At 41.6% G+C, this 13863-nt stretch overlaps 1 protein-coding gene and 1 long non-coding RNA gene across 4 annotated transcripts in view; one reads left to right on the top strand and one right to left on the bottom strand.

Moving 5' to 3' along the window:
- Nucleotides 1-13863, top strand: part of ENTREP2 (endosomal transmembrane epsin interactor 2) — a 354078-nt gene that overhangs the window by 117734 nt on the left and 222481 nt on the right. For both annotated transcript variants that reach the window (XM_075897722.1, XM_075897721.1), the window contains exon 2: nucleotides 1007-1063. In XM_075897722.1, the coding sequence (XP_075753837.1) occupies nucleotides 1007-1063 (57 nt within the window). The remainder of the gene's footprint in view (nucleotides 1-1006; nucleotides 1064-13863) is intronic.
- Nucleotides 1-13863, bottom strand: part of LOC142818364 (uncharacterized) — a 35353-nt gene that overhangs the window by 3942 nt on the left and 17548 nt on the right. For both annotated transcript variants that reach the window (XR_012895868.1, XR_012895867.1), the window contains one exon: nucleotides 2330-2395. This is a non-coding gene — a long non-coding RNA (uncharacterized LOC142818364). The remainder of the gene's footprint in view (nucleotides 1-2329; nucleotides 2396-13863) is intronic.

The following is a 13863-nucleotide window of genomic DNA, read 5'->3' as shown; positions in this document are numbered from 1 at the left end:
GCAGCTCCCATTGGCCACAAATGGCTATCTGGAGCCAATGGGAGTTATAGTTGTGCATACCTGCAGAGGCGCAGGTAAATATAGCAGCAGCGGCCTGCCAGTGGCTAACCCTGGTGAACCACCACTGTTTTATTGCCCACTCCTACTCTAGTCTGATCTCCTATGTAACGCTGGCCATAAAACTTCTACCAAAATAATTCCTAAAACAGATCTTTTAGAGAAAACATTCTATATTGATTTTCAAAATTGTTAGAGATGGCAAATCCATCATTTCTCTTGATGAACTATTCTTACTCACGTTCAGCTGATTATCCACTATGACGCCAAATACTTTTAAGAGTCACTGCTTCCGAGGATAGAGTCGCTCATCTTGTACATATGGTCTACATTCTTTGGCTATTTCTAGACTACATCCCTTTTCTCAAAAAAGGGATGTAAATTAGACACTTCGAAATTGCAAATGAAGCCGAGATTTAAATTTCCCATACTTCATTTGCATAATGGCAGCCGTGGTTTTTTTTTCGAAATGGGGCTTTTTGATAGAAAAACGGCAGTTTAGACAGGGATCTTTCAAAAATAAAACCCTTTTTCAAAAGATCCTGTAAACCTAATTTTTTGAGGAGTACAGGATCTTTCGAAAAAGGGTTTTATTTTTGAAAGATCCCCATCTAAGCTGCCATTTTTCTATCAAAAAGCCCCATTTCAAAAAAAAACCGCGGTAGCCATTATGCAAATGAAGCGCAGGAAATTTAAATCCTGGCTTCATTTGCAATTTCAAAGTGTCTAATTTACATCCCTTTTTTGAGAAAAGGGATGTAGTCTAGACACAGCCTTTGTTTCAATAGCCAGTCTTGCAGTATTTCACCTTCCAGTCCCAACAGTTTTGGAAACCAATTAGGTTTCTTGCAGTTTGAATATTGTTCTTTTTTGAAAAAGCTACTGTAAGTTCTTTAGGTGTTAATATAAAATCTATGTCTCTTTGGTGACCCTTTTCACTTGATTTCAGGTGCTGTTGTCAGGACTGATTGGTGTTGTCTCATGGAAAAGGCCTCTCTCACTTGTGGTAAGTGAGAATGCTTTCTTAATCATGCCAGGCAGTTTCTTAACTGGCAATGGATTTTAAATATTTGCAACATGCTTAAAACTGTATATATCTCATCAGTTTCCTCCTTTGGCATTTGTGCAAACGTTTTCAGTGGCTTTGCCTTATGAGTTTGAATTCACTATGTTTTCACTTTGAATTTGGGGTCCAGTTTAGCTCAAATCTGTAAATAAAACTCAGTTGAAACCATTGAGTTTTGCTGAGTGTTTTTTATCAGACAAGCTGCACATTTCACAATAAGTGCAAACCAATAACCCAGTTATTGTTAAAAAAGTTAATGGGATTTAATTTGCAACTTAAATTGAGCCCAGGTAAGTATCATATATTTTACAGTTTTGTTTTGAACATTTCATACAGCTCTTATGTGGCATCCTCATAAACTGTGATTACTGTGTAGAATAAATAACTTATGGAAAGCACAGAGAATTTTTTACAATCAGAACACTGATGAACTTGTAACTTTCAGAATGTAGCCCTACCATTTGGATATTATACATTCACATGGAAGAAGCCTTTGAAGACACACTAAAAATGATACCTTCCATCTGTGTTATTGCTCTGTCTGTTTTATTCGATGTCCCCTTTAAGTAAAATAATGTCTTGCTAGTACAGGTTGAACCTCCCCCCCCAAATCTGGAACTCTCTGGTCTGGCAACATCCGTGGTCCGGCAGGGCAGAGGCTAGGGAGCTGGAGCAAGTGGCATCTGGGGAGCCCGCACCCTGGCCTGGAATCCCCAGCATTCATAGGACAAGGCAGCAGCCGGGGAGCTTCTGCCTAGGCTGGGGAACCCCAGGTGTTAGCGGGGCCACGTGGCCGGGGAGTCCCAGCCCCAGCTGGGGAATCCCCGGCTGCAGCTGAGCTGCATGTGGCCGGGCAGCCCTGGCCAGAAGCACCAGGAAACCCCCTTTGGCAGCAGTGCTGGAGTGGATGGGCAGCCTCTGCTGCGGAGCCCCCTGGTTGAAGCGGTGTCTGGAATCCCCACAGTAGCACGACAGCCCTAGCAATAGGGTGGGGTCTCCAAGCAGCCCCATGCTGGGGAACCTGTGATGGTAGCAGGGCAGACAACACCTGCGTGGCCCCGGAGAACACCCTGGGAAACCCTGGAGCAGCGGGCAGGCAGCAAGGTGGGGAGCCATGCCAGGCCAGCTTTAGCAGGGCAGGTGACGGGGCAGGGAGCCCCAGGGAATGGAGCCCCTGAGTAGGGAAGGCAGCTGGGGAGAACTCACCTCTCCTAGTCTGGTAAACTCCCAGGTCTGGGACAGCTGGAGGGTGCTGGACCAGGGAGGTCCAATCTGTATTATTATAAAAAAAGGCTTTGTTATATCACATTCTGATTATGAACTGAATAATTCTCATTAGATATGTTGATTAAAACACCAATGAAAAGACTTGGCATGATTTTAATCTTTAACACATCTAATTTACTATACAATCATAGATGTTTTTGAAACAAGACCAGATTATGTTGCATGATCTTTCCCAATTTATGAACTAAAATAACATTGTTCATAAAAATTGCTGTTATTAACTAAAGAAAAGAAGTGTTTGGAACATATTCTTTTTAGAAGTGTATTCATATTTAACTGATGACCATGGATCGTATTTGTCATTATGTTAAAACACGGTACAGGTAATCAGTAAAGCTTTCTCTTGTTCAAATGGGAGGTATCCATCCAATATTGAATAGTATTCATTTTTATACCCTTTAGATAATAATTCAGCAAGCCCAGTTTACTGATGAGCTTAAAAACATTTAGTGATCCATGGAGGATAAGCAGCCTCAGCTGAATAATGTATCATGTTTCAGCTAATCAAGCAGAATGTTGAGAATGAACGCATATCACAAATAGTAGATATTTTCTCAACAAAATGAGCAACCAAAATGATACATGGAACCTGTCCATTAATTGGATATACTTAAGGTGATTCACTTAGGAAAAAAGGATTACCTTTTCCAAGAGCAAATTAAAACAAAACCTTGCACACTTTAGAATTTAAAATGCAACACTTTAGACCAAAACCAAATGTAATTCTTCTTCTGTGTTGTACATTAAAAATTCCTAAAATATATTATACTGTGAATATTGTATTGAAATCCAAGCATTTGCAGCAAAGGAGTTGTTTAAGGGGGTTCTATTTGTTTGTGACAGTAAAGGAAAACACATTTTATTGACAGTAACATAGCCATTAACAGGCCTGTGATTTATTGCCACGTCAGATTATTTTATTACTTTTTCCTCATGCTTGCAAAGGATTGAGATGCTATTGATATTACTGAACTGAATGATTTTGCTGTTTGTGTTAACTCTTTGTAAACTTCAGCAGCAGTAGAAACCAGACATCTGATTTGAATCAAAATAGTTCTCAATTATTTTAGCCACTGTGTTGCTTTTTCAGTATGTAGTTAAATTCTTTAAAACTTTCAAAATCAGATTTTTCAAATCTGTTATCTGTATGTAATTACTTTGATTATTAATGCACTTGTTCATGCCAAATGACTGAGTATGCATTTAGCATTTAGTGTCTGTACAAACACAATTTTCAAGTAAGCTTTGAAGAGATGTATTCCTCTCTGAAATACTTATTGAATAGTAAGGGCTAACACCAGTATCCCCTCTAATTTTTTATATCCATGTGTGGAATGAATTCTGTTATGTGCAGATTTCACACTGTGAACACCCTCATATCAGTAGTGATAAACAGCCCAAGAGTTTCTGCAAGCACATGTTTGTAAGTGTTAGGACACTTAGGAGCCTACATGTTTGTGGTCAAACATACACGACTACACATGCACTGTCTCCAGATTGGCTAACTACATAAATCACAGAATAACCTAAATAAAATGCTAATATTACCCCACCAAAAGTCATGAAATCCCTGCAGTGGTGGGACAACACCAATGTGTGCATGGGTGTCCCATTCCAACAAGAAAAGACATGCATTCAGATCACCACTGATGCCTCTCTGATAGGTTGGGTGCATACTTAAACTGTCCCGAGCATGGAGTGCACACCTTGCTTGTTCAGCACTGGTACTGGAAGGTCATCCCTCAACTCCAAGTGCCATACCATGCATCAGTGTCGGGGAGAGACTCTCATCGGTCACCAGCTTCGACTCCAGCTCTGGCACCTGTCTCTGCCCACCTTCTGGCACTGAGGCATGAAACACCATCTTCTCTGCACACTAGGCACTGGCACCGGTCCTCCTTGGATTCATGGTCACAGCACCACACACGGGCACCAGCATCCCATCCTCATACACTGAGGTCTCATAGTGCCCCACCACACTCCCCCCGGCCCTGTTCCTGTTCTTCCTCCTTTCATTCATGGCCCCGATGCAGGGTTCCTCGGCTCCTCCGTGGTCTTCATCTTTGGCATTGTTATCCAAAGGAGAGTCCACCTTCTTCAGGGGAACCAGGCAAACACCTAGATATTTAACAGGCCACCAGATGCAGTGGCAGCCACAATGGCTACCTCCATCACAGTGGCTGTTTTGGAATTTTTGGACATATCATTAGGCCCAGGGACCACCTTCCATGACATCCGGGTTAGTGACTTTTGGTCCTCATCATCCCAAACGGCCAAGGACCACCTCATCAACTCCTTACCCAATGGATGCCTCTATTTCCACACTGCCTAGGATGAGTGACAGGGACATGCTGACTCATACAATCACTGCATCATGGCCAGGAGCTGCCTGGGCCTTCTTGGTCACATGGTGGCGTGCACATATGTGGTTGCGCATGCCAGACTGAGATTCAGGCTGGTCCAGGTTTGGCTTTTTTCAGTGTACTAGAGCAGGTACTAACTATTCCACTGAATGACCTCCAGTCCCTGTTATAGTGGGTGGACTTCTGGGTGGTGTACATGGGTGTCCCCTTTCAAGTGTCCCAGCTTGATGCTAGTCACAGATGCATTAGATCTCAGGTGGGGGGGGGGGGGGAGTGCACTTTGGGGTCGTGTGGACCCAAGACAGATGGTCAGATGACAAGATGCTCCAGCACATCAATGTCAAGGAGCTCAGGGCAGTTCATTTGACCTGTCCAACCTTCCACGCCACTATGGGAGGTCAAAGCATTACAGTTCTGACAGATAGTACCACTGCTATGTTTTATATCAACAAAGCTTTCCTATTCTGGAAACTTCTGATCTCCCAGGGATCCAGAATGTAGTGGCAGACTGCCTAGGCAGGTCCTTCCTCAGCCACGAGTGGCCAGTGAAGAATGATGTTCTCCACTCTATCATCTGCCACTGGGGAACTCCCCAGATTGATCTGCTCACAACAGACTTCAGCAGGAAATGCCCACTCTTTTGCACAATCTGGGGATGCAAAAGTTGCGTTCATGCTGTACTGGAAGATCCAGCTGTTGTACATTCCCTGTGCCCTGATTGACAGGGTTATTCTCAAAATCTGCAGGGAGAGAGCCATGTGGATCTTGATGGCACTGGCTTGGCCATGCCAGCACTGGTACACATTGGTCCTAGAGATGTTAGTGGAATCATCCATCGAGCTCTCTTTTTACCCAGACCTTATCTTGCAGAACAATGGGCATTTATGGTACCTGGACCTCCCATCCCTGCATCTCATGGCATAGAAGCTCCATGGTTAAATATCACAGAACTTCAAAGCTCCCTCCAGGCCCAGCAGATTCTTTTAGGCAATAGGCAGCCATTTGCCGGGGCCACTTACCTGGCTAAGTGGAAGACGTTCTCATGCTGGTGTAATGAGTACCAGGTCTCCCCATCCCAGACCTCCATTCCTCTCATCCTTGACTATCTCCTCCACCTGAAGGAGCACGGGTTAGCCCTTTCTTTGGTCAGAGTTTATCTGGCAGCTATCTCTGAGTTCCATCCTGGGAATGGGAGCAGCTTTGTTTTCATAAATCCCTTGGGGCTAGATACATCCTTTCCTCAGATGAAGCAACCGCTTCCGCATGGGACCTCATCTAGGTCCTTTCAAGACTGATGTACCCATGAGCCGCTAGCTTCTTGCTCGCTCCTTGACCTCTCGTGGTAGGTAGCTTTTCTGGTGGTGATCATGTCCACCAGAAGAGTTTCAGAGCTGAGAGCATTCACATCTGATCCATCTTATATGGTTTTCCACAGGGACAAAGTGCAGCCCAGGCCTCACCTGGTCTTCCTCCCTAAGGTGGAGTCACAGTTTCACTTAGGCCATCTTTCTCTCGGTGTTCTAGTCTAAGCCTCATGCTAGTGTATGACAACAGCTGGTGCACTCCCTGGATGCCCGTAGAGTGCTCACATTTTATATTTTATAAGCAAATGAAGAGCGCAAGAGAGTTCTTTCCATTTCCTCTCAGCACACTTCTTGGATCATGGTCTGTATCTGCAAATGCTATGAGTTAGCAGGTGTATCTGCACCTGCTATTACAGCACATTCCACAAGGGCCATGGCCTCTTCTATGGCCTTCCTAGCCCAAGTTCTGATTTGAGACATATGCAGGGCAGCTATTTAGTCCCCAATTCACACATTTAGGGCCCATTATTTCATTGATTGGCGGGCCCATAATGATGATACTGTAGGTAGGGAAATCCTTCAATCAGTGGCGAGCTAATTCTGAACCCACCTCCTAGGTTACAGCTTGGGTGTCACCTCAATTGGCATTGACATGAACAAGCACATGAAGAAGAAAAAATGGTTACTAACGTTTTGCAAGTGTTGTTCTTAGAGATGTGTTTTTCATGTCCACCCTCTTTCCCTTCTGTTGGAGTAACTGGCAAGAAGGAACCAAGCAAGTGGGAGGTCAGCAGGTCAGCTGGTAAAAGTGCCATTACCAGCGCTACTCCAGGTGGCTCCCTGGATGACCCTACAGAGGCTGCTAAAAAAAGTTTCCCTTCACGCACACACCTGAATTGGAAAGTACGTGAACACATCTTGAAGAACAAGTTATGAAACATTGTTAACCCTTTTTTTCCCTTTGGGAAAGCTGAGTTATGCTGAAGTAAAATAGGGACTAAACTGACCATTATGGTCTGTGAGCATGATGTTCCGAAAGAAGAGGTGTGTATTATGTAATATAAAATAAAATAATGGCACTCAGTGGCAACTGGCAACTCTAGATTTCTCTTAACGGCCACTTTCTGTGCTATATAGCAACATCCAACATAGCAGTCACCTTGGAAATTTACTTGTTAATTCACACTGATACTATAAGGCATAGAGAAAGATGAAGAATGATAAATTGCAAAGTTGATCTACATTGTTCTTCAGACACATCCTCATCGTCATCCAAATCATTTTCTCCCAAATCATTTTTCCTTATGATGTTTAATTCTTGCAGCTAAGCCCTACATTATCTTATTGCACTGTTTACACTTGATACTTTTTCCTTTTTTTTTTTATGCAGAGAATGAATTTCTTCAAACTATTCACAGATAGGGTCTCTCTGACACCCTGAGGTCATGACAGTTTTTCTGTGGCAAAAGTGTGGGGGAATATAGGAATCTGTGTCAATGCTGAATGTTTCCCTTTTTCTTTCCAGTCCAGTCCACTGTTCCTTTTCATGCTGCCTCTGTCCTTTCCTAGATACTGTTCCTCTGTCTTTAAGTCAGTGTCTTTACTCACTCCTCTGTCTTGCTTGACCCAGGTCCATCACCACATAAGCACAGAACAAAAACTGTCATATCCAGCCACTGTCTGTCTTTGCTCATGTATGTCTGCTGAGAAACAGAAATTGAAAGCTCCGAACTTTCAAGTAGTAAGAGCTGATTGTTAGGCTGAACAGACTAGAGCCAGTAATTATTTTTAATGAGATTGTAAGAGTATGTGTAGCATGTTTATGATAAGATTTAATTGTAACATTTATTTTTAAATGAGAAATTTAGTATTTTATTGATGATTAAAAAGATAAAAACATTGATTTAAATAAAAAATCAGCAGCTATTTTCATAGTCCATTTTTAAGAACTTTTAACTTCATGAACAGTAGCAAACTGTATCAATTATAATAACCTTTGACACTAATTCTAGAAAGTCTGTAGGGTTTTTCTGGAAATCTCAGCAATAGAATCATATGTAACTTCACAATGTTAGCAAAAATCTATGCAAGTAAAAGGTTAATACAATTTAAGGTAAGTGTATTAGTGCTCAAAATGCATTCTGAAAATTCATTATACATCCACTTTGGGGGCTCATTATAGTCAAGGTCATGACCTTCATCTAAGTGAGCATACATCTCTTAGTTGATCATATTAAACTATGATCTTCATTCTTTAAACACCGAAGAGGTATGAAATATGTAAAATACTCAAGATATTTGAGATCTTTAGAAGGATTCTCTTGTACTAGTAAAATAGTTCAAGTATAGTGAAAACCCCTGCTTATTATCTCAGTGTACTGTTTCTAGTCTGTCACCATTCTTATTAAATGTCAGTAAGAAAAATAGCCTAAATGGAAAACTTATTAAAATATGAAGATAGAAGCTCTTAAAGATAAAATGAAAATGTCAAGTCCCAGGCAAAACTAGAAGCAAATAAGAAAGTTGATTTGTAGAACTGTCTTGTGCTACAGAGTGTAAAAAGTATTGTGAATGTCAGTTTTCGTAAAGGCATTGTGCATACCTAGTAGTTTGTATTCCTTTCATTTTGAATTATACATGATATGTTGTATAGTTTGAACTTCTCTAGTCTGTAACTCTCCAGCAACATCTGTGGTCCGGCACGATTTTAGTTAGTTGGATGTCCACTTATCATGAGTATAGTTCCATAAAGTTTCCTGAGGTCTCATAAAGTTTGTTTACAGCCACCAGTCCTGGCTCCCAGTGTCCTGTGCTCTTATTTAGCTCTAATTTACCCAAAATGTCTTCAAAGAACCCAGAAAGCAGTCCCCGGGTTACATGGATCCGACTTACATCAGATCCCTACTTACAAACGGGGTGAGGCAACCCCGCACTAGCTGCTTCCACCCAGCAGACCAGGGAGACGAGAAACTAGCGCCCCCCCCCCAGCAGACCAGGGAGTCGCGGAGCGGCTTTTCTCAGCAGACACCTCAGCTTGAGAATAAAGGACTGAGGGAAGTGAGGTGTGGGAGAATAAATCTGAGCTCTGGAGAAATGTTTGGCTAGAGTTTCCCCTACAATATGTACCAGTTCCGACTTACATACAAATTCAACTTAAGACTAAACCTACAGTCCCTATCTTGTACATAACCCGGGGACTTCCTGTATTGATAATGCTTCTAGATAATATTGACCTTCTGGGGTTTGGCAAATTCTCTGGTCTGGCACTGGTCAGGTCCCAAGGATGCTGAACTAGAGAGGTTCAACCTGTACTACATTTTTGGCAACAGCAGAGTAGATCTGATTTTTGGCCTTAATGTCAACAACAAAATCATAATACAGTAGGCTAAATCATTTTGCAGATTATAGTCAATAGATTGTAATTTTATGATGCATCCAAAAGTGAGTCTCAACATTTGTAACAGAATACAGCTCATTTAATAATGGAGTTCAATTAGTCAATGCAATTACTGATGTATTTGTAGCAATTCTACAACATTCTAAAAAGCCTTAGGGGACAGCTTATCTTGTAGCATTATGTTTATAAATATTACTAAACACCGAGTACAAAAGCTTTTGGGACTTCAAGATCACATTTCATAAGCTGTCTTTGATAATAACATTTTTCTTCTTGTTATATGGGTAAGAAACTACAGAATTCTTTGTGGGGAAAACAATGTAGTTTGTAGACTGGCTGTTCGTCTGCCATTGCTATCTTTGAAACTTCTTTGTTGTGAGGGTATGAATTGGTATTTTTACTATTAAATTAATAGAGCAAGAAAATATTTTGGCAGATGTGTATTTCTTTAAAAATACGATATGAATAACAAACATACCTTTTGTGTGGCTGGAAATGGTGGAAAATATTAATTTTAAGTATACAGGTTAAACCCTTTTGGTCCAGGATTCTCTGATTTGGCCACATCTGTGGTCTGGCAAGACATGGATGTTGCTGGCCCAGAAAGCCCTAGCAGCTGGGAGTCTGGCAGCCAGGAGTGGAACAGGGGGCCAGTGACGGGGAGAGGAGCCAGGAGCCTGGCACTGGGGCTGGCAGTGGAGCCCGACTGGGGGTGCAGAACCCAGTGGCCGGGGTTGGGGCCAGACTAGTAGTGGAGCCCAGCCAGGAGCCTGGAGACAGGAAGCAAAGCCCAGCAGGAAGCCATGAGGGGGGCCTGGAACAGCAGCTTGATGAGCCCCAGGAAAGCTTGGAGTCTGTCAGCAGAAGGGCCAGAATTGAGCTTTCCCAGTCCGGCAAACTCCTGATGGTGCCAGACCACAGAGGTCCAAACTATAATATATGTTAATCTCTTCAGGTGTGAGTATATTGAATTTATAACTACTTTATGGTGTATTGGATATATTCAGGATTAAGGATTCAGATTGATAGGTACTCTAATTGCATAACTTGTGCAATGTTAGAAAGCATTGTTATTAATCTACATTACTGCTAGAGTGATGGGATTCTTTTACTGTTCTAAGTTCCTTCTATTAATCTTTTTCTATGATTCTGTATAAATCAAAGACATTGGTCCAATTTCAGCCCTGTTTTAACATCATCATCTTAAATAGTGTTATACCAGGGATGAATCTGACACATTATGTGGAAGATTTTTTTAAAATTGCAGTGCAACTAAGAAATATATTTTCTGTGCTTGCAAAAGTATTTTTCTTTCTTAACTAACTTTCTTATATTCTGACCCAGGTCTAAATAGTATGCTAGTAAGGAAAAATGTTTCATACATATGTTCCTTGCTAAACACTCTACAGAATTGAAGACAGAATAAGGGGGCGGGGGAAAGAGAGAGAGAATATGTATAAAATAACTGACATCTGAACAATGTTGTTTAATCCAGATTTATTAAATTCAAAACCAGTTAGATTAAAAACATGGGGAATTATTATAATAAAGACACAGCACTAGAAAAAACGCTGCTGAAAAGATGTTTGATATATGAGTAACTGTCTGTAACACAGTTAATGTTAAAAATATTACTGGAATACAGCATGCTGAGATGTATTAATTGAGAGTAAACCTAAGAAAATTTTGAGAACTTTTTTATTGTTACCAATAAAATTGTTTGGATGAGAGGCTTCGGGATTTGTCTTCTCTTTTTCATAACTCAGATTTCTTTATTATTTATTTAAAGGTATAGATGATGAATTGCATCTTTGACTAATTTAGGATCATAGATGAACAAATTATAATACAGAATTGTTTAAGTGTTTAGGCCCAAGTGTAGTGTAGGGGCTTATAATGCAAATCATGACTTCTTTCTTACAATAACTGCAATGCTATATGTTTTCCCCTTGTTACTGTTCTTAAATAAGCAATATCTATTCATCTAGCTAGGAAAATATACATCCACATTTTTTACTGTAATCTATTTTTAAAATATTGTTTCTAAGATAGTTTAGGAGTGGCACTCAGGATCCCAGGAAACTGTCGGTACAACCTTTGGTTTCTGAAAATGTGGCCATCCCCACTGTAATGAATGACAGCTATAATTTACTATTAACGAAATCCTGACCCTTATGTATCCACGAAGTATGTTCCCCATCTTTCCCTTGACATGCAACAACAACAACAATCTTTTAGTGGCACAGAGAGCGGCGCCCACAACTGCTTTTCAGTCCTACAGTGGATCTTCTGAGGAAACTATTGGCTAAAGTAGCAATATATCTTTATCATTTGTATAATTGTCTAGTTATACTCCAATTATAGGGCAAAGTCTGCTGTGCCCCTGGAACTAATTTTAGGGTAGAGCTGCTGAGCTTCTCTACACTCTATACCTGTTCACCCCCCACCGTGTCCCACATTGGGTTGTCAGCTTTCCTGGCATAGCTGCAAATTGTCTGATCCTTTTGGTCCAGGAGAGTTGGTAACCTAGCCATAGCTGGAGGTGGCTGTGGAGCCCTGGGCTGGCAGCAGGATCCCAAGTGGCAGTGGAGCTTCTGTTGCTATTGGCCTGGACCTCAGAGAGGACAGGCCGCAGAGCCCATGGGTACAGTGGATGGCAGGACCCCAGGGAGGTGCTGAAATCATCAGGGATGGTGGGACCCTCGGGGGCGGGGGCTGCCTGGAGGATGGGACCTGAGGCCAATGGAGCCAGCCCCTGGGTTTGGGGGAAGCAGGGTGCAAAATCTGGGGTTTCTGCAACCCCCCTGCACTCCTACTTCCCCTGCCTGTGAGTGTGTTCTTGTACAGCAGTGGGTATTGGGAGCAACGCCATTGATTTGAATTTAGATACTCCTAATTTAGGCTGGTGAACAAATGACAGACATTGTGGAGTTGCCAATAGCATCCCTCACTAGCACAAGAAAGTAAGAGACTATAGATGCTCCTGAAAACAAATGGAGACAGACAAATAGTTTTGGAGCCAGCAGCAAGCAACCACCAAAGCTGACACATGTCAAAGGGGAATGACAGTAAACAAATGAGGCCAAACCAAGGCCAAACTGAAGCAAATTAGCGAAGCCAATGAATATCTGTGAGGCAATCACTATGTGCAAAAAAACCCAAGGGTTGAGGAGCTGATGAATGAGTGGATGGAATACAGAAAAAGACAAATTTGCCTAACATGATGAACAAGCCGTGCTGGCACATCAGAATATGTTGAGAAATCTGACAAATGGTAACTGAGCAATTGATGAATGAAAATGAATTGAAAAGGATGACAAATGCCAAATTAAAAAGAATGCATCTTATAAATGATGAATGAACAAATGAGAAACAGTAGAGGAATGGAAGTGGGTGGTCAGGATATGAATTCTCTATGAATTCTATGCAAGTGAATTGTGGAGAGAAATAGTCTGTCATTTCTAGGCACATGAGGGAATTGTGGAAAACACTAGAAAACTAGCCACACTCAAATGGACAGCCTTCTCCATGCTGCAGTGTTCATGTTAGCAGTTGACGAGTTTTGCTAGCTTGAGTATTAGTCTGTACCCTAGTCTTTAACTCAAATAAAAACATCACCCTGCTCACGTTAAGGGTATTTATTGTGTGAATGGGGACTTGAATTAGAGTCCGTGCTTGAATTATAACTCAAGTTAATGTTGCAGCAAAGACAATACTTTGTAGGGCATGTTTCCATTTGTGAAGTCTTGATGATAGATAGAGTATGTCTAGACTACATGGCTCCGTCGATGGAGCCATGTGAACTAGTTTACCTGGCATAGGCAAAGAAGCGGGGATTTAAATAATCCCCACTTCATTAAAATAAACATGGCCGCTGCACTGTGCCGACAATCAGCTGATCCGGCATAGCACGGTAGTCTACACGCAGATGGATCAGCTGGGGAAGCTTTTGCCGACTGATCCCTTATGCCTCGTGAAACAGGCATTACCAAGTTGTAGCATGGTAGGTATAGGGGGATTAGATGTGGGACCAATCAAGACCAGAGGAAGTTATCTGACTTAGAGTAGAGAGGTTCAAAGTTCAGAAAATTGAATCAGGGAAATGAGTAAGGGGTTTATTATTTTGGACTGATCTATGTGTTTCTCAAGCTATTAAAGAAAGAGCAATAACATTTTAGAACACTTAGTCTTGTTTGTTGTGTTATATTTGTCAAATGCCTGTTACAGACCACCTAACCAGGAAGAAGAGGGGAATGAGTTTTTTTTTTAAACAACTAACAAAATCATCCAAAGCATAGGACTTAGTGGTGATGGGGGACTTCAGGTATCCAGACAACTGCTGGGAACATAACGCAGCAGGACACAGATTATCCAAGAAGTTTTTGGAAT

The sequence above is a fragment of the Pelodiscus sinensis genome, chromosome 14, assembly GCF_049634645.1.
Source record: "Pelodiscus sinensis isolate JC-2024 chromosome 14, ASM4963464v1, whole genome shotgun sequence".
NCBI lineage: Eukaryota > Metazoa > Chordata > Testudines > Trionychidae > Pelodiscus > Pelodiscus sinensis.
The sequence above is the reverse complement of the archived record's forward strand: the minus strand, read 5'-3'. Positions and strand labels throughout refer to the sequence as shown.